Below are 21,714 nucleotides of genomic sequence, written 5' to 3'. Positions count from 1 at the left end.
TTCAAGAAGCTATGTGGAAGTGTTGTTGAGCCCAAATTGGCAAACCCTTCCGAGAATAGACAACTTGTGGGGGCCCTAATGTTCTTAGTAAATTCTCGTCCAGAGATATGCTTTGTTGTAAATACTTTGAGTCAATTTATGGTTGAGCCTCGTCACATACATTGGATTGTTGCTAAAAATCTCTTGAGATATCTTCATGGCACAATCAATTATGGGTTGAGATACACTATCGGGAATTTGAGGTTACATGGATATTGGGCTCGCAATGTGATGGAGAGAAAGAGCATGTCATAATGTTGCTTCTCTTTGGGATCTACTTCAATTTCTTGGATGAGCAAGAAGCAGAAATCGGTTGCTCTAAGCACAGTTGAGGTTGAATATATTGCAACTAGTATGGCCTGTTGTGACGCTATATGGTTGAGGAAGCTCTTCAGTGAGCTATTTGAGCACGTGTTGGATACCACAATGATCTATTGCAATAACCAGTGGGATTCGCCTTTCAGAGAATCCCGTGCTCCACGACCACTCCAAGTACATTGATATCAAGTACCACTTTATCCAGGATATGGAGTAACGAGGAGCAATAAGGCTCCAACACATCAAGACTGGTGAGCAAGTTGCTGACATCCTCACGAAGCCCTGGGTGAACATCAAGTTCTTAACATTCCGAGAGAAACTTGGAGTCGTGGAAGGGCCTTCCCATGAGGGTCTAGCTTGAGTTGGACATTGAGCTCTAGGAGCTCCTGGGGCTTGGGGTACTTCTTAGAGCTATGTGTGACCATAGGGTGAGTGGTTCACCTTCTCCTATAGGTATGTTGTGTACAAGGTGAGTGGTTCATGTTTCCCTGTGATACCCCATGTTGATATATGAGAGAATAGCGTGAGTGGTGCACCTTCCCCTATAGCTGATGATATATCCATAGGATGTGTAGTTCATCCATATGAGCAAGATTAATGGTTCACCTTCTCCTGCAGATGCCCCAACATACATCCTACCCATGTAGTCCGAGACTCTTGGGAAGTACCTCTCATCTAGCCAATGAGTTGGGAAAAGAGGATAGGGACCATAGCACTATAGATGAATGCATCATGTACTGTCGTACTCCCTATGTCTAGGATGCATGATGTTCACCAACTTGATCATTCAGGATCAAGTCTGATTGGGGTTCTACCCCTGGTTATGTGGACTAGCTTTTATGAGTGGATAGTAAGGTCCTGTGACTCACTCGATCGATTCTTCTTCATTATCCATATCAGTGTTCAACAGAATTGAGATGAGACGCAGAGATGGTATATGATGACAAGATGGCATGATGATCGATGGTTAGATATTGGCAGGTGGAATTCTCCCTAGTTGAGAAGGAGTGTTAAAATTAGCAACTAGGGCCGAATTCCACTTTGGACAACTCATTTGATGGAGATAATTATTGCATTGAATTGCTCTTTTAGAGAGGGACCAAAATTGACCCAAAGATCACTAAATTTGGACAAGGAGAAATATGTTTTTGAGGTCAAACCCATACATGTGCAAATTGTCAAGGTCGGCCACAGCATCATGTATGCTCATGAAGCCCATTAGACATGTCTTTTGACCCTCAATGACTTGTATAAAAAAGGATGACCTCAAACCTCATTTGGCACTTCATCAACTCACACATCCATCTCTCTCCTCATCTGATTGGTTCGTAAAACTATTAGGCAACTGATTTTTCTCACGTGTGGCAAAAAGGAGGACAAAAATTACAGGGCCGAAAATCTAAAGTTTTTCTGCAGTTTGATCAGGGTTTGACAAGTATTGACTTTGACTTCTTGGGCAACTTTTGACTTTGATTTTTTGGGAGGATCTCTGCCTCAAGAGGCCGCATTTATTGGCACAAAAGTCGAGGTGATTTGGGCACTTTGACCTACGTTGACTGCAGGCCTGTTTGATCGCAGGGTTGATTTCAACTCAACCGAATTTGTGTTGGAAAAAGTAACTATGTTCGATCTTCAATAATGTACTTGAGTCAATATGTAATGTACTTGTCAAAATAATAAAGAAAAGAATTTTTATTATTATTATTGTGACTTATTAAAGCATGGGTTTCATGCTTGGGTCACCATGTTTTAGGTCAAAGTCCCCATTGAAGACTTCTAGGATTTATTCTGAGTCTATAGAATCATTGTATATTCAAAGAGGCCCTTCTTGGGCTTTTGAATCATGTAAAAAGGTTAAGTATTGAGTCAAATATGAATTATGTAACCTCCACACCATGTCGGCCTAAGGGAAAATCAAGTCGACCTAAGACCCTATTCGACCCCACAAGAAGCCTATAAAAAAAGGACATCGAATTCATTTGGAGCATCACTTCTCATCAAGTTCGAATTCTCTCTACTGGGCATAAGTGTGAAAATTTTGTTGTTGGGCAGAAGTGCGAAGTGGGTAGTTGGGAAAGTTTGTTGTCAGGAAGCCAAAGTGAATGCGAGTTTGGGTGAGTCTAAGGAATCAAGGAAAATCGAAATTTTGGTGGTGGTATCTCTCTGTTTTGTGCTCTGGATTGGGAGATCGAAGTCTTCCAAGTTGGACTACTGCTAGAAGCTGTTAGCTGCTGCAAGTTGTTGCATAGTCAAAGTTGCTGGGAAGAGGCCAATCTTCTGGAGGTTGACTTGGTGTGGAGGGAAGGTCTAGTCTTGGTCTAGGGTGAAGAGTCTCAAAGGATACTATTGAAAGGAAGAATTACTTTGACTGGGTTTTCCCCTCAAGTGGGATTTTTCCCTCCCATGTGCCTACATCTTGTGTTCATTGTTTTATGTGTTGTTGCTTTTGGTAATTGCTTGATGAACTAAAGAAAGAAGATATAAAGAATCGTAATAATAAGAAACATCACAAGTAATTATCAAGATCAAGAAAATCTTTACCGCCTTTCCGATTTTCCAACAATTTGACTATAGATTTGTTGATTGTTTTGGGTTGACTTTGACCAACAAGAGAGGCCAAGTTCCTCTCTCCTTTCATCGAGCTCTTTTGGACAGATTTGACCAAACTTTGATTATTGTTGGCTTTCTGGTTAGGGCTGATTTGATTGCTGTTGACTGAGGGCAGAATTGCAGATTTGACATGGTTGTTTTGGACTCTGGACAGTGATTTGGCAAGTCAATTTTGACTTTGACTTTTTATTATTATACTCTCTCTCTGTTCAACATTTGATATAATAATAAGAAGAATTGATCAAAGGGTTTTCCCCATCTTGGGGTTTTTCCTTGGCATTCACCAAACACTGGTGTTCTCTTGTCTTGGCTTGTCTTCTACATTTATTGTTTATGTTCTATCTACAGTTACAGTCAATGTGAGTAATGGTTAATATGATTGCAATTGATAATTAAGTGGAAATTGTCATTGGGTTGATAAAAGGACATTGAAGTAATTGTTGCAAGCATAGAACCATTGTTATCTAAAATTAATAGAATCTACCCAAGTGAAGGAGAAAGGAACAAGATCTAGGGTTTCTGCAGAAGAATCTGCCGGGCAGGGCAAAGTTGCAGAAGAATCTGCTGGGCAGGTCGAAGTTGCAGAAGAATCTGCTGGGCAAGTCAAATTTGCAGAAGAAGCTGCTAGATAGGTCAAAGCTACAAAAGAAACTGCTTGAAGTCAAAATTTGCAGAAGTTGCTAGCAAGGTTTGGCTTGGTCTTGGAGGGTCTTGGTCAAGGGTCTAGGTCTTGGAATTGGTCAATTGAAGATTCTATAAGAAGAAGAATTCTTGTGGGTTTTCCTCTCAGTTGGAGAGGTTTTGGCCCTAGCTGATAGCCTACATACTGTGTCCTATTGTCTCATTGTCCTTTATGCTTTGGTAGTTGTTTGATGATAGAGAACACTAATAATAATAAGTGAAAGAAGAAGCTAACTAAGTGAAGTAAAAACACATCACAAGCAGTTATCAAGAAGAGAAATCACCTACCTTGCTGCCCCTAGATTTCTCAACAATACATAGCGAGGTATTCATAATACATACAAGGTACTTGGAAATTCTCATACTGAAGAATTCTCATAAGAAGAGTCGGGCCATCTCATAAGCTATCTTCTCAGCTTATATTTGTGCATCTCATCATATCAACCAACATTGTCACATAACAAGGCCTTGACTAACAACTCTATCTCTCCACAAGATAAGAGCACAAGGCTGGCGAGATAATGACTTATAGACACCATCATCATTGTCTCTCAAGGAACATACCCCATTCAAATGTTCACAAGGTATGTCCTTTTAGGACCATTCTTGTCTTGGATTAACACATCCTCAAGGAATTTCCTCTTCGACTACTCTTACCTATTGGATGCCCTACCTCATCCTCAAAGAGTATCGGAAACCAGATGCTTACCCAATCCTCCATTCTTTCTTTATAACATGAAGACAAGAATGATGTGTCTATCTCTCGCTCTCAACCAGGGAGGATTCACTCATTCCTATAAATGGAATATACCAAAGCTCCCTCTTAACTAGGGACTTGTTACCAATAGCAACGTCCTGCTCTTCGGTGGAGATCATGGTACTACCAGCAACTTGTAGAGCTCCTTCATTCGACATCATGTGATGAAATTCAACTTCTTCATCAAGGAGCTATCTTCTTTCAGAACCTTTTCATAGGGCATCAACCATCTTCTCCATCACTTCCCTTCAACGAAACATAGTGTTGAACCAACAACCATGTCATCCTTTTTCTTCATCGAGAAGTGTTCTTCTAGTCCACATGTGGCTATCCTTCATACAACTACCTCTTCCAAGTGTTGAAAAATCTAGGGCATTAAGAAATTACAATGATTCTTCTAATGCATGATAACAATTTGTGAAGTATTTATACAATTTATCTTAGCTTGATCTTTCATTCATTATTAGTGTGTGTTTTCACTTCATCAAACTGCTACCAAAAACAAAAGAGACAAGAACACAAATATTTGGCTTTCTGCCAAGGCCAAAAACTCTCCCTCTTGGAGAGGAAAAACCATGCAAAATTCTTCTTATAGAGATTCCATTGACAAATACCAAGACCATGACCCTTGACACAATTTTCCTCTCCAAGACCAAGACATCAATCCTTTGCTCTGCCACTATTGAGATCATCATCTGCACCACTAAAGACAATACTGCTGCATCACTGAGATCTTCATTATTGCATCTTGAGATCTCTTGTCCTCACTGAGGTCATCCTCTTTTTTGCTACCATGCCATTGTCATCATACTGTTGCTGCATCTTCACTTGTTGTATAGGATCATCAAAGATCATGATCCCATATTCTATTCATACTAGAGATAAGGTTTTGTATATATCACAAAGATCCTTATTTTTCATTCATATGATAAGATGGTGATTATATTCCATTATACAGTAGTCATCATGTGCTACGTCTACAATGTCATTACTAATAATATGCTGAGAAGGTAGATCCTTGTGATCCTATTATCTTAATAATGAGACAATCATAGTTATGTCAAGATCGAAGACTTACTCCTTGAAACCCTTATCGATGTTGTTCATTGAGATTGCAACAAAGATATTACGTAAAACAATCAAGGTGATAGATCTGAGTCTTTTTCTTGTCACAATCATGCTGAGATTGTTATGTTAAATCCTTCTTATTATGATGAGACTGTTACTCTCCTTCATCGTCATGATTCTGATCATCTGTCACTATTGTGATTCCGGTTCTTCAATACGCCAAGACTGTAACTCAAAGATATCTCTATGTCGAGACTGTCTATCCATTTGAAGATCTTGCTGCTCCATCTATCCAGTGTATGTGCCTTCAATTCATAGTTATGTCGAGACAATACTGCGTCCTCATTCATGCATCCGAGGTTCTGGTCATGACTACACCTAATACCCAACCGAGGTGTAGTCAAGCCCTAATTCAGAGTTTCTCCTTCATGCGAGGTTTCAGAGAGAGGAATGTGAGATCTCCTTCTTGCCTACAGATACATTATGCGAGACCTGTTCCTCCTTGACTGCGGATACCTACACCCAATATTTACACGAAAATTCAAAGAGAAAAACCGAGTTCTTCTTGTTCCTTCTGTGCTGACCCTAGATGGGTATTTATAGTGATTTGAGCCACATATTTGAGCCGACGTGATCCCATGAACCGACATGTCATTTCCTTGACCCGACATGACTTCCATTTATGTATTTAATTCATTTTTGAAGCCGACATCAGATTTCTTCATTGCTTTTCTTGCAAATTTTGGCGTGCTTTCTCTTGGAGGATTTTTCTTGGTCTTGGAGGGCAGCATTGACATAGATATATTTTACATAGGCTCTTAAAGAGCTTCTCTACACATGAAATGACTCTTTGACATAATAATAAGAATCCTAAAGACATCAAGAAGAAGTCTTTGACCTAATTACACTTCTTGCTCATGAAACCCATGAAGCAAGATATACAAAAATAATTTATTACATCATTTACAAAGATCATGTCATTATGAAGACCGAACCTACTTACATTTTCTTCAACACTCCCTCTTAACTAGGGAGGTATTCATAATGGTACTTGGTCATTCTCAATCTGAAGAATTTCTCATAAGAAGAATCGGATTTACAGTCCATTTGTTCTAGCATCATTTCAACCAACATTGTTTCCATATAGCAAGGCCTTGACTAACAACTCCATCTCTCACTTAGATCAGAGCACAACATTGGCGAGACCAATGATTGATAGACATGCATCATCATTGTCTCTCTTAAGGTCATACCCACCCAGGTGTTCTCCAAGTATGCCCTACTAGGACTATTCTCATCTTAGGTTCCCAGCCCTCAAGAATATCGGTCCTCTTGCCCACTCTTGTCTTGGATGCCCTACCACATCTTCAAAGAGTATCGGATACCAGATGATTACACAATCCTCCATTCTTTCTTCCAAACTAAAGACAAGAATGTCGTGTCTAACTCTCCCTCTTAACCAGGGACGAGTTCCAAGTTTCTCTTCACTTAGAAACTTGCTCGAGTTCCTTTACTCATAGGAACCACCCAGAGCTCCCTCTTACCCAGGGACTCTATCATCAGTACTTTATAGGGTCTTCTAGTTGACTGATGATCCAAGACTTCGATGTCATCAATTTCTTCACATGTAGGGTTCATCCATCCATCACTTTCCTCCATCATGTCATCTCGAAAAGTATCCTCCTTGACTTTATATCTAGGGCTTCCTTCATAGGGCCATTTATCTTCACCTTTTCTTCAATGGTGATTCACAGGGTACATAGCTGTGACATCCTTCGCAACTCTCCTTACCTTGGTCCTGCACACATACCCAAACATTTTCAAGAGGTCAGACACCAAAAACAAATCACATATTACCTTTTGGTGATGGCCTTTTTCCAGTGACATCTTCTTGTAGGTATCAACATCCTGCATACATGTTGACACATCTCCCAACGATATCTGTTTGTCAAGGGTCTTCATCTTTTTAGACTTCCATCAGAGTCTTCACATCATTCCGGGAGATTTCCTGGTCAAGTCTTCCTGATCCTCTAGATGTTGATTGCCTTTATCATGGTTGCATGTTTCACGATCTCTTCCATCCTCATGTCTTTCATTCCCAGGAGCTCTCAGAGTTCTTCAATTGTAGTCAACTACCTCATACTTCATATGAGGACATATTATGTTGATTTCATCTAGTTTGACTTATGTCTTTCTACATCCTTTCAGAGGAGGAGATCCTTTCCCTTTTGATCATGCTTGATCCATTTTACATGCAACCATATATCATGACATTACAATGTCAAATAAGCATGCATACCTCAGTTTCCCTTCAGGCTTCTTTCAACAACTTTCTTGATTGAACGGATCTTTAATCCCTTGATTTGCTTCATCATGTCATCAGTCCTTCATCTCATGATTTCCATAAGTTGGAATTCCTGATCAAGCACTTGTTGCCTTCCCAGACTAGGGGATCCTCCGTTGAGGTTTCTATCAAAGACTCTTCAGGACCTAGTATATCCCCATCTGGCAAATGTTTCCTTTGTCCTGGATGGCTTCTTCCTTTTCTTTAATGTACAATGAGATTCCCAAGAGCTATATCCTTTATGATTCATACGAGCTCTTGTTTCCATGATGCCACGATGCATCTTGTTAAGATTAGGTATGTTCTATGCTAGCAATCACATTAGCAATACGATAAACTGCAGATAGAACATAAATATAAAACGCAGAAGACAAGCCAAGACAAGAGGACACAAGATGTGGCGCGAGCCAGGGACAAACCCCACAATGTGTGGGGAAACCCTTTGATCAAATCTTCTTTTATCTTCAAAGTTCAGCAGAGAAAGAGAGAGAGAGAGTACAATTACAACAGAAGTCAACACTTTGACTTGTCTAGATCTAAGCATAGATCATCTTCTATAACAATGAGATCAGTTGAAGACATTCTGCTTCAACTGATTCTCTAAGGTGACTCCTTCACCTATCATCGTGCTGCATCTCGTACGTTTGCTACACCTGACCGTGTAACACCTTGCTGTACTGTCACATGTGTTGAACCTTGATGAAAAAGCTGCTCTCAGCTTATGCTGCTCATCATGCTGCATCTTCCATGGTATTATTCATCATTAAGCTACCAATGCTCATGATCTTATTCATCATCATGCTGCTCCTTACTAATATGCCTATCATTCATCATCTAGCTGCAATACTATGTTGCTACATCAAATTTGCAATACCTTCATGCTTCAGCCTTAGCTGCTTGCTATGGCTTGCAGCCTAGCAAAGCAGCTAGGCTATAGTTCCAAATTCCTTCCAACAGTCCTAAATTAAACACTCTTCCTATCATTATGTTGTCACCTACAGCAATCCGAATTTTGTTATACCATATCAGAAACATTCCTGAGCCTTAGCTGGAAATTCTTACAACCACATGCATATTTCCTTTGACATGGACAACGAGGAAACATATATATCAGTATGCTGATCGAGACTGCAATAGATACACAGTCTCCTTAGTTCATCTGAAATCTGTACGTGAGAGATCGTTGTATCATTTAGCCCAGAATTCGATATCTAGTCTGTCTGCCTTTCAACATCCGAGGTGCAAAGAGACTTTTGATCTCTTGACAGTGATTGCAGCTATCTTACATGATTGCAACTAAGACTGTAGCTCTTCCATGCTTGACTGTGGTTTTTTTATGCTTGACAGCGGCTGTTCCGTTATCACTGTGGCTATCATTTATGGTGGTTCCTTTTCTATGCCTGCAGCTCCATCTTACCGCGGATACTTTTTACTGCAACTTCTCCTTTACATCGTTAATGGCATTGTAGTTTAGGGCTGCATAGTGATGACATCTTCACATTGTGTTTGGCAGCTACAGGTCTCACATGAATGCGGCTTCCTTCACATCACTGCGCCTACCCTTTATGACTCCGTTGATATGTTTCTTATGACTACGTGAAGATGTCTCTGTCTTCATTTGCCTGAGGATCTTCATGACTTGTGTATGTGTCTACATTGCCTCCCGCGGATCTTCATGACTTGCGTAGGTATATTGTATGACTTCCCAGCACATATATTTCTATGAATGTCCAACGTCAGCGTATATATATAATGCCCAGCGAAAAGCCTGTCGGTCAGCCAGTATAAATATGTACTGCGATGTCAATAGTGAACAGCGCAAAGAGCCCAAAGAATATAAGGGAGTGAACCAGAATTGATCTACCGCTAGTCCCGAAGTTGCCGAAGTCTACAGTCCGATTATTGCCGGGAAACTGGAACAAGAGCCCAGGCGTCAGCAACACGAACAAGATCACTCCCACGAGGACCGGCCCCCAATCCGCCATTTTTATCAATTTGAGTTTTCTTCCACCAAAGATAATACGGGCAGAAATGAAAGTACCGCATGCACAGATGAGAGCAACTTATGAGTGTCGAACTCGGGTGTCTGGATCAAACCAGAAGAAGAAATAGGAATCTGGAGGGTTTGCGCTTTTTTTTTTTTTTACTGCAGCTAGGGTAAGGCTAGATCAGCCTTTAGAGAAACGTATTCTCCTTTAGATCTCTCTGTCCACAAAACCCAAACACGTGGAGAGAGATCACAAGAGATGTGTGCAAATGATATTAAATCCTCATCTATTTATACTAAAACGAGGATGATGAATAGACACGTCAGTGGGGCTTCTAGGGCCTACATAAGAACTGGTCGGCTTGATAATAATTACATAAACAAAATAAATTCATATCTCCATAAATACTTATCGGAATCAGATGATCTTTGGATCAATCCTACACCTCTCGATGAGAGGGATCCAATAAAAATATCAGCTGCCATAAATAAGCTGACCCACATGGAGTTTGGCCCTAGTTGCCAATTTAACACTCCCTCTCAACTAGGGAGAACTCCATCCATTGATCCATAAGTCCGACTGTACTATCTCTGCCATCAGTGCCCTGCACTGCTCTGCCCATCTTTGCTCAGCTCTGCTGGCTCTGCTCTACTCTGCTCAGCTCTGCTGGCTCTGCTAGCTCTGCTCAGCTCTGCTGGCTCTACTAGCTCTGCTCTGCTCAGCTCTGTTGGCTCTGCTAGCTCTGCTCTGCTCAGCTCTGCTGAACTATGAAGAAGAAGAATTGATCGAGAATGTCTCATACCATTCTCCACTGACCCGAAGTCAGATTCAGAGTGCGTACCACTAGTCCAAGACTAGTCTCAACCAACCCGAAGTCAGCGTCATAGTATGTACGACTCTCACTGGTCCCAGACCAGTACTGCACTGACACGAAGTCAGTCTCGGAGTATGTACCACTGGTCCCAGACCAGTCTCAGCCGACCCGAAGTCAGCGTCATAGTATGTACAACTCCTACCACTGGTCCCAGACCAGTATCATTGATCCCAGATCAATGGAGGACATCCTAGCGTAGGGAGTACGGTAGATACAACGATGCGTCCATCGGTACTACTATGGTCCCTAACTTCATTTCCCTGCTCATTGATCAGATGAGAGGTACTTCCCATGAGTCCCAGACTGCATGGGTAGGATGCCTCGACAGGAGAACTTAATCAATCCTGTCCTCACAGGAGAACACATCAATCCTGCTACAATCGCCATGGAGAACACATCAATCCAGGCTGCCATGGAGAACACATCAATCCGGGCCTCACAAGAGAACACATCAATCCTGCTACAATCGCCATGGAGAACACATCAATCCAGGCCTCACAGGAGAACACATCAATCATGCTACAATCGCCATGGAGAACACATCAATCCAAGCCTCACAGGAGAACTAATCATCCTGCTAAACAAGAGAGCGAATCATCTTGTCCCACAAGAGAGCGAATCATCTTGTTCCAACGCGCACCACCAGGGGAAGGTGAGTCACCCTGTGGTTGTATGTTGCTCCAATAGAACTGCAAGCCCCCCAAAGCTCCCAGAGCTCAATGTATGCAGGACCCTTTTACAAAGGTCTCTCAACGACTCCAAGTCATTCGGGAAAATCACAAATTTGGTCTTTCCACGGGGCTCTAACCTATACATCATCTTAATGCGATCGAGCCTCCTTGATCATCGACTTACCATATCCCAGATAAGGCAGTATTTGATGTCTATCTGCTGGAGCAATTGTCAAATACGGGATTCCTCAATAATCGAATCCCATCTATTTGGTTATCTGCAGAGAATTGTCAAATGGGATTCCTCAATAATCGATCATGTGTACAAACAACTCACTGAAGAGCTTCAGCAACCAGACCGCCTCACAGAAGGCCATACTATCAGCAATGAATTCTGCCTTGGTGGTGCTCAGAGTCACCGACTTCTACTTCCTGCTCATCCAGGATATCGAGGCAGATTCCAAATAGAAACAGCACTGAGAAGTGCTCTAGTGATCCTCCACACTGCCTGCCCACTCATCATAATCATGTGGTTTCATATTTTCGGCAGTGTATCTCAATCCATGACAGATTGTGCCCTGAAGATATCTCAGAAGATTCTTGGCACCAATCCAGTGAGGCTCAACCAAATATGAGCTCACCATGCTAACTGCAACACCTATGTCCAGACGGAGGTTCTCCAAGAACATCAACGCGATTGAGTTTATGAAACTCAGAGGCATTTCCCAAATCAAGTCCGACATAACTTCTTGAAAGTTAAAATCCTCGAGGTAGTCACAGGCTTGCAGCTTATCTTCCCACATTCAGAATCCAACTCCCTCTGTCTCCTATAAATGAGAGGGTTTGCACCTTGTTAGACATAGGTGCCAGTAAGAGAGGTTTATCATCCATAACCTTTGAGTAATGGTTTGGATCGGTTTCACTCCTAGTGAATCTCAGCTGCATTAGACAGCTATCAATCCTCTCATATTATGCCTGAGGTGTTTTTCTTCAAGCTATAGAGGGCTTTCTTCCACCTGTATACATGAGATTCCTTGACCATGATTCTCAAACTCCTCGGGTTGTTCCAAACCTGTGAACCTGCTGCATGAGGGGAATGGTACCCTTATAATATTTTCCTTTGGTACATTTCAGACATGTACCTTCATGCTTCCTTTTGAATTCAGGCATTCTAGTCACCTTTGACTCACAGACCTGAGTCAATGGACATGGTCCCCAGTGGACTTCCTGCAACTTGATACAACCCTGAACTCAAAAACATCTTTAAAAGATCTAAACACGTACCTTTCAATCGATAAGTGCCACCCTGCAACCTTTGACTTCCATTTCCGAGATGGACATCAGGTTCGATCAGGTACATAAAAGAGATTTTTGCTTTTCATGGAAGAGTCGACCATTTCCTTGATGACCTGCATTACCAGTCACTCTTTTGATCATTGAAGATGTCCCAGGAATGATTGTTATCTTCATCAAGAGATGTGTCTCTGCCATTCAGACACTCCTTCGCATAACGGCCGAACTTATTTCAACAAGGCATCCGCCTTTCCTTCAACCCTTAGATCCGAACTTCCCAATGAAGTGATCTTAAGATGGACCATCAAAATCTTCCGCTGCGCCATTCTGATAACATTCTTTTGCTTTGAATTCGCCCTCGGTGAATTATGAGGAACCCATTGATCCTTCTGTCTTGTCCCAACTGTCTTCGGTGATTGCTATTTCACTCTTGCTTGGGCATTGTCTTCACCTCAGCTCTGATACCATGTTAAGATTAGGTATGTTCTATGCTAGAGCAATTTATTTAAATTTTCACAGTTAGCAATCACATCAGCATTACGATAAACTGCAGATAGAACATAAATATAAAACGCAGAAGACAAGCCAAGACAAGAGGACACAAGATGTGGCGCGAGCCAGGGACAAACCCCACAATGTGTGGGGAAACCCTTTGATCAAATCTTCTTTTATCTTCAAAGTTCAGTAGAGAAAGAGAGAGAGAGAGAGAGTACAATTACAACAGAAGTCAACACTTTGACTTGTCTAGATCTAAGCATAGATCATCTTCTATAACAATGAGATCAGTTGAAGACATTCTGCTTCAACTGATTCTCTAAGGTGACTCCTTCACTTATCATCGTGCTGCATCTCGTACGTTTGCTGCACCTGACCGTGTAACACCTTGCTGTACTGTCACATGTGTTGAACCTTGATGAAAAAGCTGCTCTCAGCTTATGCTGCTCATCATGCTGCATCTTCCATGGTATTATTCATCATTAAGCTACCAATGCTCATGATCTTATTCATCATCATGCTGCTCCTTACTAATATGCCTATCATTCATCATCTAGCTGCAATACTATGTTGCTACATCAAATTTGCAATACCTTCATGCTTCAGCCTTAGCTGCTTGCTATGGCTTGCAGCCTAGCAAAGCAGCTAGGCTATAGTTCCAAATTCCTTCCAACAGTCCTAAATTAAACACTCTTCCTATCATCATGTTGTCACCTACAGCAATCCAAATTTTGTTATACCATATCAGAAACATTCCTGAGCCTTAGCTGGAAATTCTTACAACCACATACATATTTCCTTTGACATGGACAACGAGGAAACATATATATCAGTATGCTGATCGAGACTGCAATAGATACACAGTCTCCTTAGTTCATCTGAAATCTGTACATGAGAGATCGCTGTATCATTTAGCCCAGAATTCGATATCTAGTCTGTCTGCCTTTCAACATCCAAGGTGCAAAGAGACTTTTGATCTCTTGACAGTGATTGCAGCTATCTTACATGATTGCAACTAAGACTGTAGCTCTTCCATGCTTGACTGTGGTTCTTTTATGCTTGACAGCGGCTGTTCCGTTATCACTGTGGCTATCATTTATGGTGGTTCCTCTTCTATGCCTGCAGCTCCATCTTACCGCGGATACTTTTTACTGCAACTTCTCCTTTACATCGTTAATGGCATTGTAGTTTAGGGCTGCATAGTGATGACATCTTCACATTGTGTTTGGCAGCTACAGGTCTCACATGAATGCGGCTTCCTTCACATCACTGCGCCTACCCTTTATGACTCCGTTGATATGTTTCCTATGACTGCGTGAAGATGTCTCTGTCTTCATTTGCCTGAGGATCTTCATGACTTGTGTATGTGTCTACATTGCCTCCCGCGGATCTTCATGACTTGCGTAGGTATATTGTATGACTTCCCAGCACATATATTTCTATGAATGTCCAACGTCAGCGTATATATATAATGCCCAGCGAAAAGCCTGTCGGTCAGCCGGTATAAATATGTACTGCGATGTCAATAGTGAACAGCGCAAAGAGCCCAAAGAATATAAAGGAGTGAACCAGAATTGATCTACCGCTAGTCCCGAAGTTGCCGAAGTCTACAGTCCGATTGTTGCCGGGAAACTGGAACAAGAGCCCAGGCGTCAGCAACGCGAACAAGATCACTCCCACGAGGACCGACCCCCAATCCCCCATTTTTATCAATTTGAGTTTTCTTCCACCAGAGATAATACGGACGCGCAGAAATGCAAGTACCGCATGCACAGATGAGAGCAACTTATGAGTGTCGAACTTGGGTGTCTGGATCAAACCAGGAAGAAGAAATAGGAATCTGGAGGGTTTGCGCTTTTTTTTTTTTTTTTTTTTACTGCAGCTAGGGTAAGGCTAGATCAGCCTTTAGAGAAACGTATTCTCCTTTAGATCTCTCTGTCCACAAAACCCAAACACGTGGAGAGAGATCACAAGAGATGTGTGCAAATGATATTAAATCCTCATCTATTTATACTAAGAGCTGGTCGGCTTGATAATAATTACATAAACAAAATAAATTCATATCTCCATAAATACTTATCGGAATCGGATGATCTTTGGATCAATCCTACACCTCTCGACGAGAGGGATCCAATAAAAATATTAGCTGCCATAAATAAGCTGACCCACATGGAGTTTGGCCCTTGTTGCCAATTTAACACATCTTCTTACCATGACCATATCTGCAAGGACCTCTGATAGGATCCTTTTGAGAGGGACACCATCTCATTCATAATGGAGATCTATTACTCCCTCTTTCCCTGATCCTTTCTTCAGCTTCCTCCATCCATCAGGTAATCTTTCCATAGTACTACCTTGTCAGCCTTACCTTGCACATATTTGAGTCCTTTGTCTTTCTCTATTCAGCATAGAGACCACAAATTGTTCAGCAAGGTAACATTCTTATTTGTGGACATTTGTTACCTTGCTTATCAATATCAATATCAATGATGATTATTCACCATTTTTCCCAGATCTTGTACCTGAGATCTCATGAAGATATTTCTTCATTTTTCTTTACTGTATTTTAGATAGTATATCCTCTAGCATTTCATGTATCCTTCTTATGTCCCCTTTCTTACTTTGTAGAACTTCAAGAGTTCTCATGACTTCAAAGGAGACCTTGATGTACTGACTTCTCTAAGGATAATGACAATCCTTCTCATTCCATGCAAGACCCTTGATGACCCATCCAATATATAGGTCTTCTTGCAATCATGAAGTCATAAAACCAAATTTGATTATAAAATGAAAAGGTACTTACTTGATTGTGAAGATGAAGTCTTCACCTTGATCATGTTGGCAGTAGTTGGAGCAGATGTTTTGATGCTTCCATTGACTGAGATCCTTGATAGGAAGATTGCCTTCCAACAAACTGCTGATACATATCGAATTGAAGTTGCTTGCCATGATGCATAGCGATCCATTAGATAGTACAACTTCTGATTTGAGTACTGTCCATATGCACTCCTATATATGCCTTTGAATCAAGTTCCCCTGATATCTTAAGTATTCAAACTGAGATACTGAGATGTTGTAGATGAACTTGTCAAAACTGTTGTCACATACCCTGAGATCTGAAGACTATTGACATCCGAAACCCTTGTTGTTGTAGACTGATCTCTGATCTAGGGTTTGATCATGACTAGGGTTTGATTTGCCATCCTTGAGCTTGCTAGAATCTTGATTCTTGTATGTCTCTTTTCTGCCCTTTCTTTGACTGCTGAACCTATCCCTTTGATACCATGTTGAAAAATCTAGGGCATTCAGAAATTACAATGATTCTTCTAATGCATGATAACAATTTATCTTAGCTTGATCTTTCATTCATTATTAGTGCGTGTTTTCACTTCATCAAACTGCTACCAAAAACAAAAGAGACAAGAACACAAATATTTGGCTTTCTGCCAAGGCCAAAATCTCTCCCTCTTGGAGAGGAAAACCCATGCAAAATTCTTCTTATAGAGATTCCATTGACGAATGCCAAGACCATGACCCTTGACACAATCTGCCTCTCCAAGACCAAGACATCAATCCTTTGCTCTGCCACTGTTGAGATCATCATTTGCACCACTGAAGACATTATTGCTGCATCACTGAGATTTTCATTATTGCATCTTGAGATCTCTTGTCCTCACTGAGGTCATCCTCTTTTCATCTACCATGCCATTGTCATCATACTACTGCTGCATCTTCACTTGTTGTATAGGATCATCAAAGATCATGATCCCATATTCTATCCATACTAGAGATAAGGTTCTGTATATATCACAGAGATCCTTCTTTTTCATTCATATGATAAGATGGTGATTATATTCCATTATACAGTAGTCATCATGTGCTGCGTCTACAATGTCATTACTAAGAATATGCTGAGAAGGTAGATCCTTGTGATCCTATTATCTTAATAATGAGACAATCATAGTTATGTCAAGATCGAAGACTTACTCCTTGAAACCCTTATCACTGTTGTTCACTGAGATTGCAACAGAGATATTATGTAAAACAATCAAGGTGATAGATCCGAGTCTTTTGCTTGTCACAATCATGCTGAGATTGTTATGTTAACTCCTCCTTATTATGCCAAGACTGTTACTCTCCTTCACCGTCATGATTCTGATCATCTATGTCACTGTTGTGATTGTGGTTCTTCAATACGCCAAGACTATACCTCAGAGATATCTCTATGCCGAGACTGTATATCCATTCAGAGATCTTATTGCTCCATCTATCCGGGGTCTGTGCCTTCAATTCATAGTTATGCCGAGACAATACTGCGTCCTCATTCATGCATCCGAGGTTCTGGTCATGACTACACCTAATACCCAACCGAGGTGCAGTCAAGCCCTAATTCAGAATTGCTCCTTCATGTGAGGTTTTAGAGAGAGGAATGCGAGATCTCCTTCTTGCTTGTAGATACCTTATGCGAGATCTGTTCCTCCTTGACTGCGGATACCTGCACCCAATATTTACACGAAAATTCAAAGAGAAAAACCGAGTTCTTCTTGTTCCTTCTGCTCTGACCCTAGATGGTTATTTATAGTGATTTGAGCCACATAATTGAGCCGATGTGATCCCATGAACCGACATGTCATTTCCTTGACCCGACATGACTTCCATTTATGTATTTAATTCATTTTTGGAGCCGACATAAGATTTCTTCATTGTTTTGCTTGCAGATTTCAGTGTGCTTGCTCTTGGAGGATTTTTCTTGGTCTTGGAGGGCAGCATTAACATAGATATATTTTACATAGGCTCTTAAAGAGCTTCTCTACACATGACATGACTCTTTGACATAATAATAAAAATCCTAAAGACATCAAGAAGAAGTCTTTGACCTAATTACACTTCTTGCTCATGAAACCCATGAAGCAAGATATACAAAAATAATTTATTACATCATTTACAAAGATCATTTCATTATGAAGACCGAACCTAGTTACATTTTTCTTCAACACCAAGTCATGCTTCTTTCAAGATATTCCATCCAATTTCATGATCTTTCAGGATCTTCCATCCTCTTTCAATAACCTTGTTTCAACCCAACCAGATGTTTTTTCAAAAATCAAAATGAACATTAAATCAAGGTACCTCTTTATGATGGCCTTTGATCATGACATTAACTTCTTGTAACATCAACATCAACATCCTACACATGCATGAATCCATCTCCAAGACATTCATTACCAAGGTTCCTTCTCAGCATACGTATCAGGTTCTTCATCCCTTTCTCCATGGAGATGTCATAGCTAATCCTTCAGTTATCAAATGTTGATCACATATATTTTCTTACGTGACTATAGATACATCTTTCACAAACTCCTTTCATCCTTTTCACATGTTACTTCCGTAGGATCTTCCTTCATCATAGGAACCATAGTTGCCAACCTCCTCATTTTATTCATGAGATCATATTATGTTGATTTCATCTTGTCAATATGTAGAAGAGTTCAAGGCATATCGTCTACATGCCTTCATGTATCTTTCTAAAGGAAGATTTTTCTTCATCATGCTCATGAGATAGAGCATTCTACCTATTCTATTTTCAACCATATGATGACATGACCTTATCTATTACCGAATATATACATACCTTTTCCTTCATGTGGCCATCGAGACTTCATTTAGGCAGCTTCATTTCCTTGCTTGAAGATGAAAGTACATCAACCAACTTGACATGCTGCACATCTTGTCATCATACCATCATCCTTCTAAACTATGGATCCCACACTATGTGGAATGTAGACTATCTGCAAGACGCTTCTTCAAAGAATGATGAACCCTTTCTTTCAAGGATTCCAATGAAGGATCTTGATGATCCTTATTCTGCAAATGCTCTTTTCTAACGATGATGATGTATGATCTCTTTATCTTGCTAGATGACTTTTTCCAACCATATAGACTACTACTTTGGTTGTCGTTCTATGATTCTAATGACGATTTCATGAGTTACTTCCTTTCTATCATGTGATATAACTGTTTCAGCCATATGAACTTCTACTTCAGCTACCCTTCCATGCTCTATGACAATGTCATCTCTATTTCTAGAATGCATCATATTGTGTGTGTGATGCTTTCTATCATGACTTTGTATCTTCTACAAACTGAAAAAAACCAAGTATATAATGTCATCTCAATCATAATAGAGGTCTTTTACTTCCTCTTTTTTTGACTTCTTCTTTTCAAGCTCTTCTACTTCTTTGGCGACATGGGCTTCATTCCTTTCCTTTCCCTTCTTGTTGTCCTTCTTGAGTTTAGGACAAATTCTCTTGAAGAGCCCATATTCATTACATCCATAGCATTGAATCTTTGACATGTCGATTTTCTTTTGAAATCCCTTTCAAGACTTCCATTTCTTCTTTGCCATAGTTGCAAATACTTGAGTTTGTTCACTTGACCCAACATCGTTTTTCACCTTTAATCTAGTTTCCTCAGTCTTGCATAATGACCACAGATCGCTAAATGGAGTAGTTTCCTTCTTCCCATAAATGCTCGATACAAAATTGCCCCATTCATCAGGTAGTGCATTGAGCACAATGGTGGTCATCTCTCGATCAAACATTATTTCTCCTAGCTCTTGTAGTTGGTCTCTTATTTGAGATACCCTCATAAGATATGAGGCTACCTCTTCATGGAAGAGGGGTTAGCCATGTGTTTGTGATGTAAAAGACTCTAAAAGAGTCTATATTGTAACTCTACTTTAGAGTTGATGTAGTCAAACTTAACAACTAGTAGGCTATCGAGTTGTGTTATAACCGCGCCACTAGAAGGAAAAGGCATTCCATTCTTTCGAGAGCATTTTGTTTCATAGCTTAGCAAAGATAGCTAGGAGAGATAGGAGGTAGAGCACACACAGAGGATCTGTGCACTGTAGCAGCCCACGGGTCACAGGCATTACTTCTTTGTACCTACAGCCTTATTTTCTAGACAGAGAAAAAGGGCGAAGCAGCCTCACCTTCCAGCTGGGTTTTCTCCTAAAAGGGTTTCCTAGAGCATATCTTACGTCTTATGTGTGGGTGTGAGCTTATTTTGTCATTCTCTATTTTTCTAAATATTTTCCATTCGCATGCATGCACTAATTACAATTAAATATACAAATCTTAAAGTTTAATAAAACTATAATAGTGCAAAATCTCAGATCTTTAATATAATATTATCAGATATGTTGCAACAAACTATCCAATGGAATATCCACAACAATTTACCGATCAATATATGCGATGATCCAGATTAGACCCAACCTACCAAAGCGACTCAACAGTGTCAGTGCCTAACACTCCATGGTTGGCTCTGTTGTCGCGCGGATTGACACGACAACGCTCAAACCGGGGGCTGTCACTCTGATCCCCGATCCCTCCGTTTAAGCCTGTCTCCCGTGGCTAAGGGGGTAGTCCCTGTGAGGTGATGAGACCAACTGTCGACCAGTTGGTTGGGAGACACGAGATACGATATAAAAAGCACTAAAATGATTTGATTAATTGAGCAGACCAGTGCCTTAAGAGATTATTGTTAAAATGATTACTTGTTAGATATAGAAAAATAAACCGTGAACAACAATCATTTGTCATCAAAAGGTATCCGCGAAATCACATAACCAAACGATATCCAGCGACTGAGAATTTTTGAAAAAAGATAAATGCTTTAAACCACCACGAGAATCCTAGACCATTAACTAGATATCATATTCGCATCTTGACTTGAAAAATTCAGATCTTAAGATATAACATGAAAAACAACTGAAACTGGCAAAAATGATTTTCCAAATTTTTTATGTGATAAAATGAAACCTAAAAACCCTAAACCCTGATAAAAACTGCATAAAGCAAATAATTTGAAACCCTAGATCAGAGAAAATTGAAACCCTAAGACAACTGATTAATTTACAGATTTGGCCCCTTAACAGCCAGATTCAGCAATAAGAACGGAAATATTTTAACGAAACGAAAATTTCAGATTTGTCACTGTGAAGAACTTCAGAAAATTTCTCATGCAAATCAAATAAATAAACCGAATGATAGACCCAGGATCAAATCCAACTGGGCTCAGCAAAAAATGCTTGCGGGAGTTGGCTGGTTCAGCAGAGAACTTCCCTGAACGCCCACAAAATTCCTTCAGAAAATGTTTTCTGCACAGCTCAAAACAACCGTCAACAAAGAGGGCAAAAATGCTGCTAGATCTCAAACAGTAATGGAGATACCTGCCATTACTTCAGAAACCCTAACAGCACCCAAACCCCAGCAAGTGAACAAGATACCTGTGCTCACAATACTCTATAAGAAGCTAATATTAATGGCTGAAAATAACATATGCAAAAAATGAAATGATCTCACAGCATTCCAAGAGAGTAACACCAGCAAGATATGGACCCCAAAGTCTTCCTTTATTAACCAGAAACAGATTTACAAGAGAGCTTCTTCAGTCTTAGACTCACAGATCGAATGATTTGAAATGACCCCCTAAGACCCTATATAAAGGAAATGATCCTAACGGCTAGTTCAAGTGATCCATGTAGAAATGATCTCGACCGTTGATGAGGA

At 40.4% G+C, this 21,714-nt stretch overlaps 3 protein-coding genes across 3 annotated transcripts in view; all 3 read right to left on the bottom strand.

The window, feature by feature from the left end:
* The window catches only part of RUS1 (root UVB sensitive-like protein (Protein of unknown function, DUF647)), a 268,404-nt gene that overhangs the window by 42,424 nt on the left and 204,266 nt on the right, over window positions 1-21,714 (bottom strand). The window lies entirely within an intron of this gene.
* On the bottom strand, window positions 9,593-9,836 carry LOC149255888 (uncharacterized). Its single transcript, XM_089457320.1, has one exon. It carries the CDS (start codon window positions 9,800-9,802, stop codon window positions 9,593-9,595), a length of 210 nt encoding a protein of 69 aa, XP_089313446.1. The 5' UTR covers window positions 9,803-9,836.
* Window positions 14,633-14,933, bottom strand: LOC149255887 (uncharacterized). Its single transcript, XM_089457321.1, has one exon. It carries the CDS (start codon window positions 14,840-14,842, stop codon window positions 14,633-14,635), a length of 210 nt encoding a protein of 69 aa, XP_089313447.1. The 5' UTR covers window positions 14,843-14,933.

This window comes from Pinus tabuliformis, chromosome 7, assembly GCF_031772625.1.
Source record: "Pinus tabuliformis cultivar Carrire ecotype Pingquan chromosome 7, CPIR1, whole genome shotgun sequence".
NCBI lineage: Eukaryota > Viridiplantae > Streptophyta > Pinopsida > Pinales > Pinaceae > Pinus > Pinus tabuliformis.
This window is presented reverse-complemented; position numbering and strand designations above follow the sequence as displayed.

Excerpts from the sequence above, each read along its gene's own strand:
- LOC149255888 (XM_089457320.1), bottom strand. The coding sequence starts at position 9,802 with ATGGCGGATTGGGGGCCGGTCCTCGTGGGAGTGATCTTGTTCGTGTTG.
- LOC149255887 (XM_089457321.1), bottom strand. The coding sequence starts at position 14,842 with ATGGGGGATTGGGGGTCGGTCCTCGTGGGAGTGATCTTGTTCGCGTTG.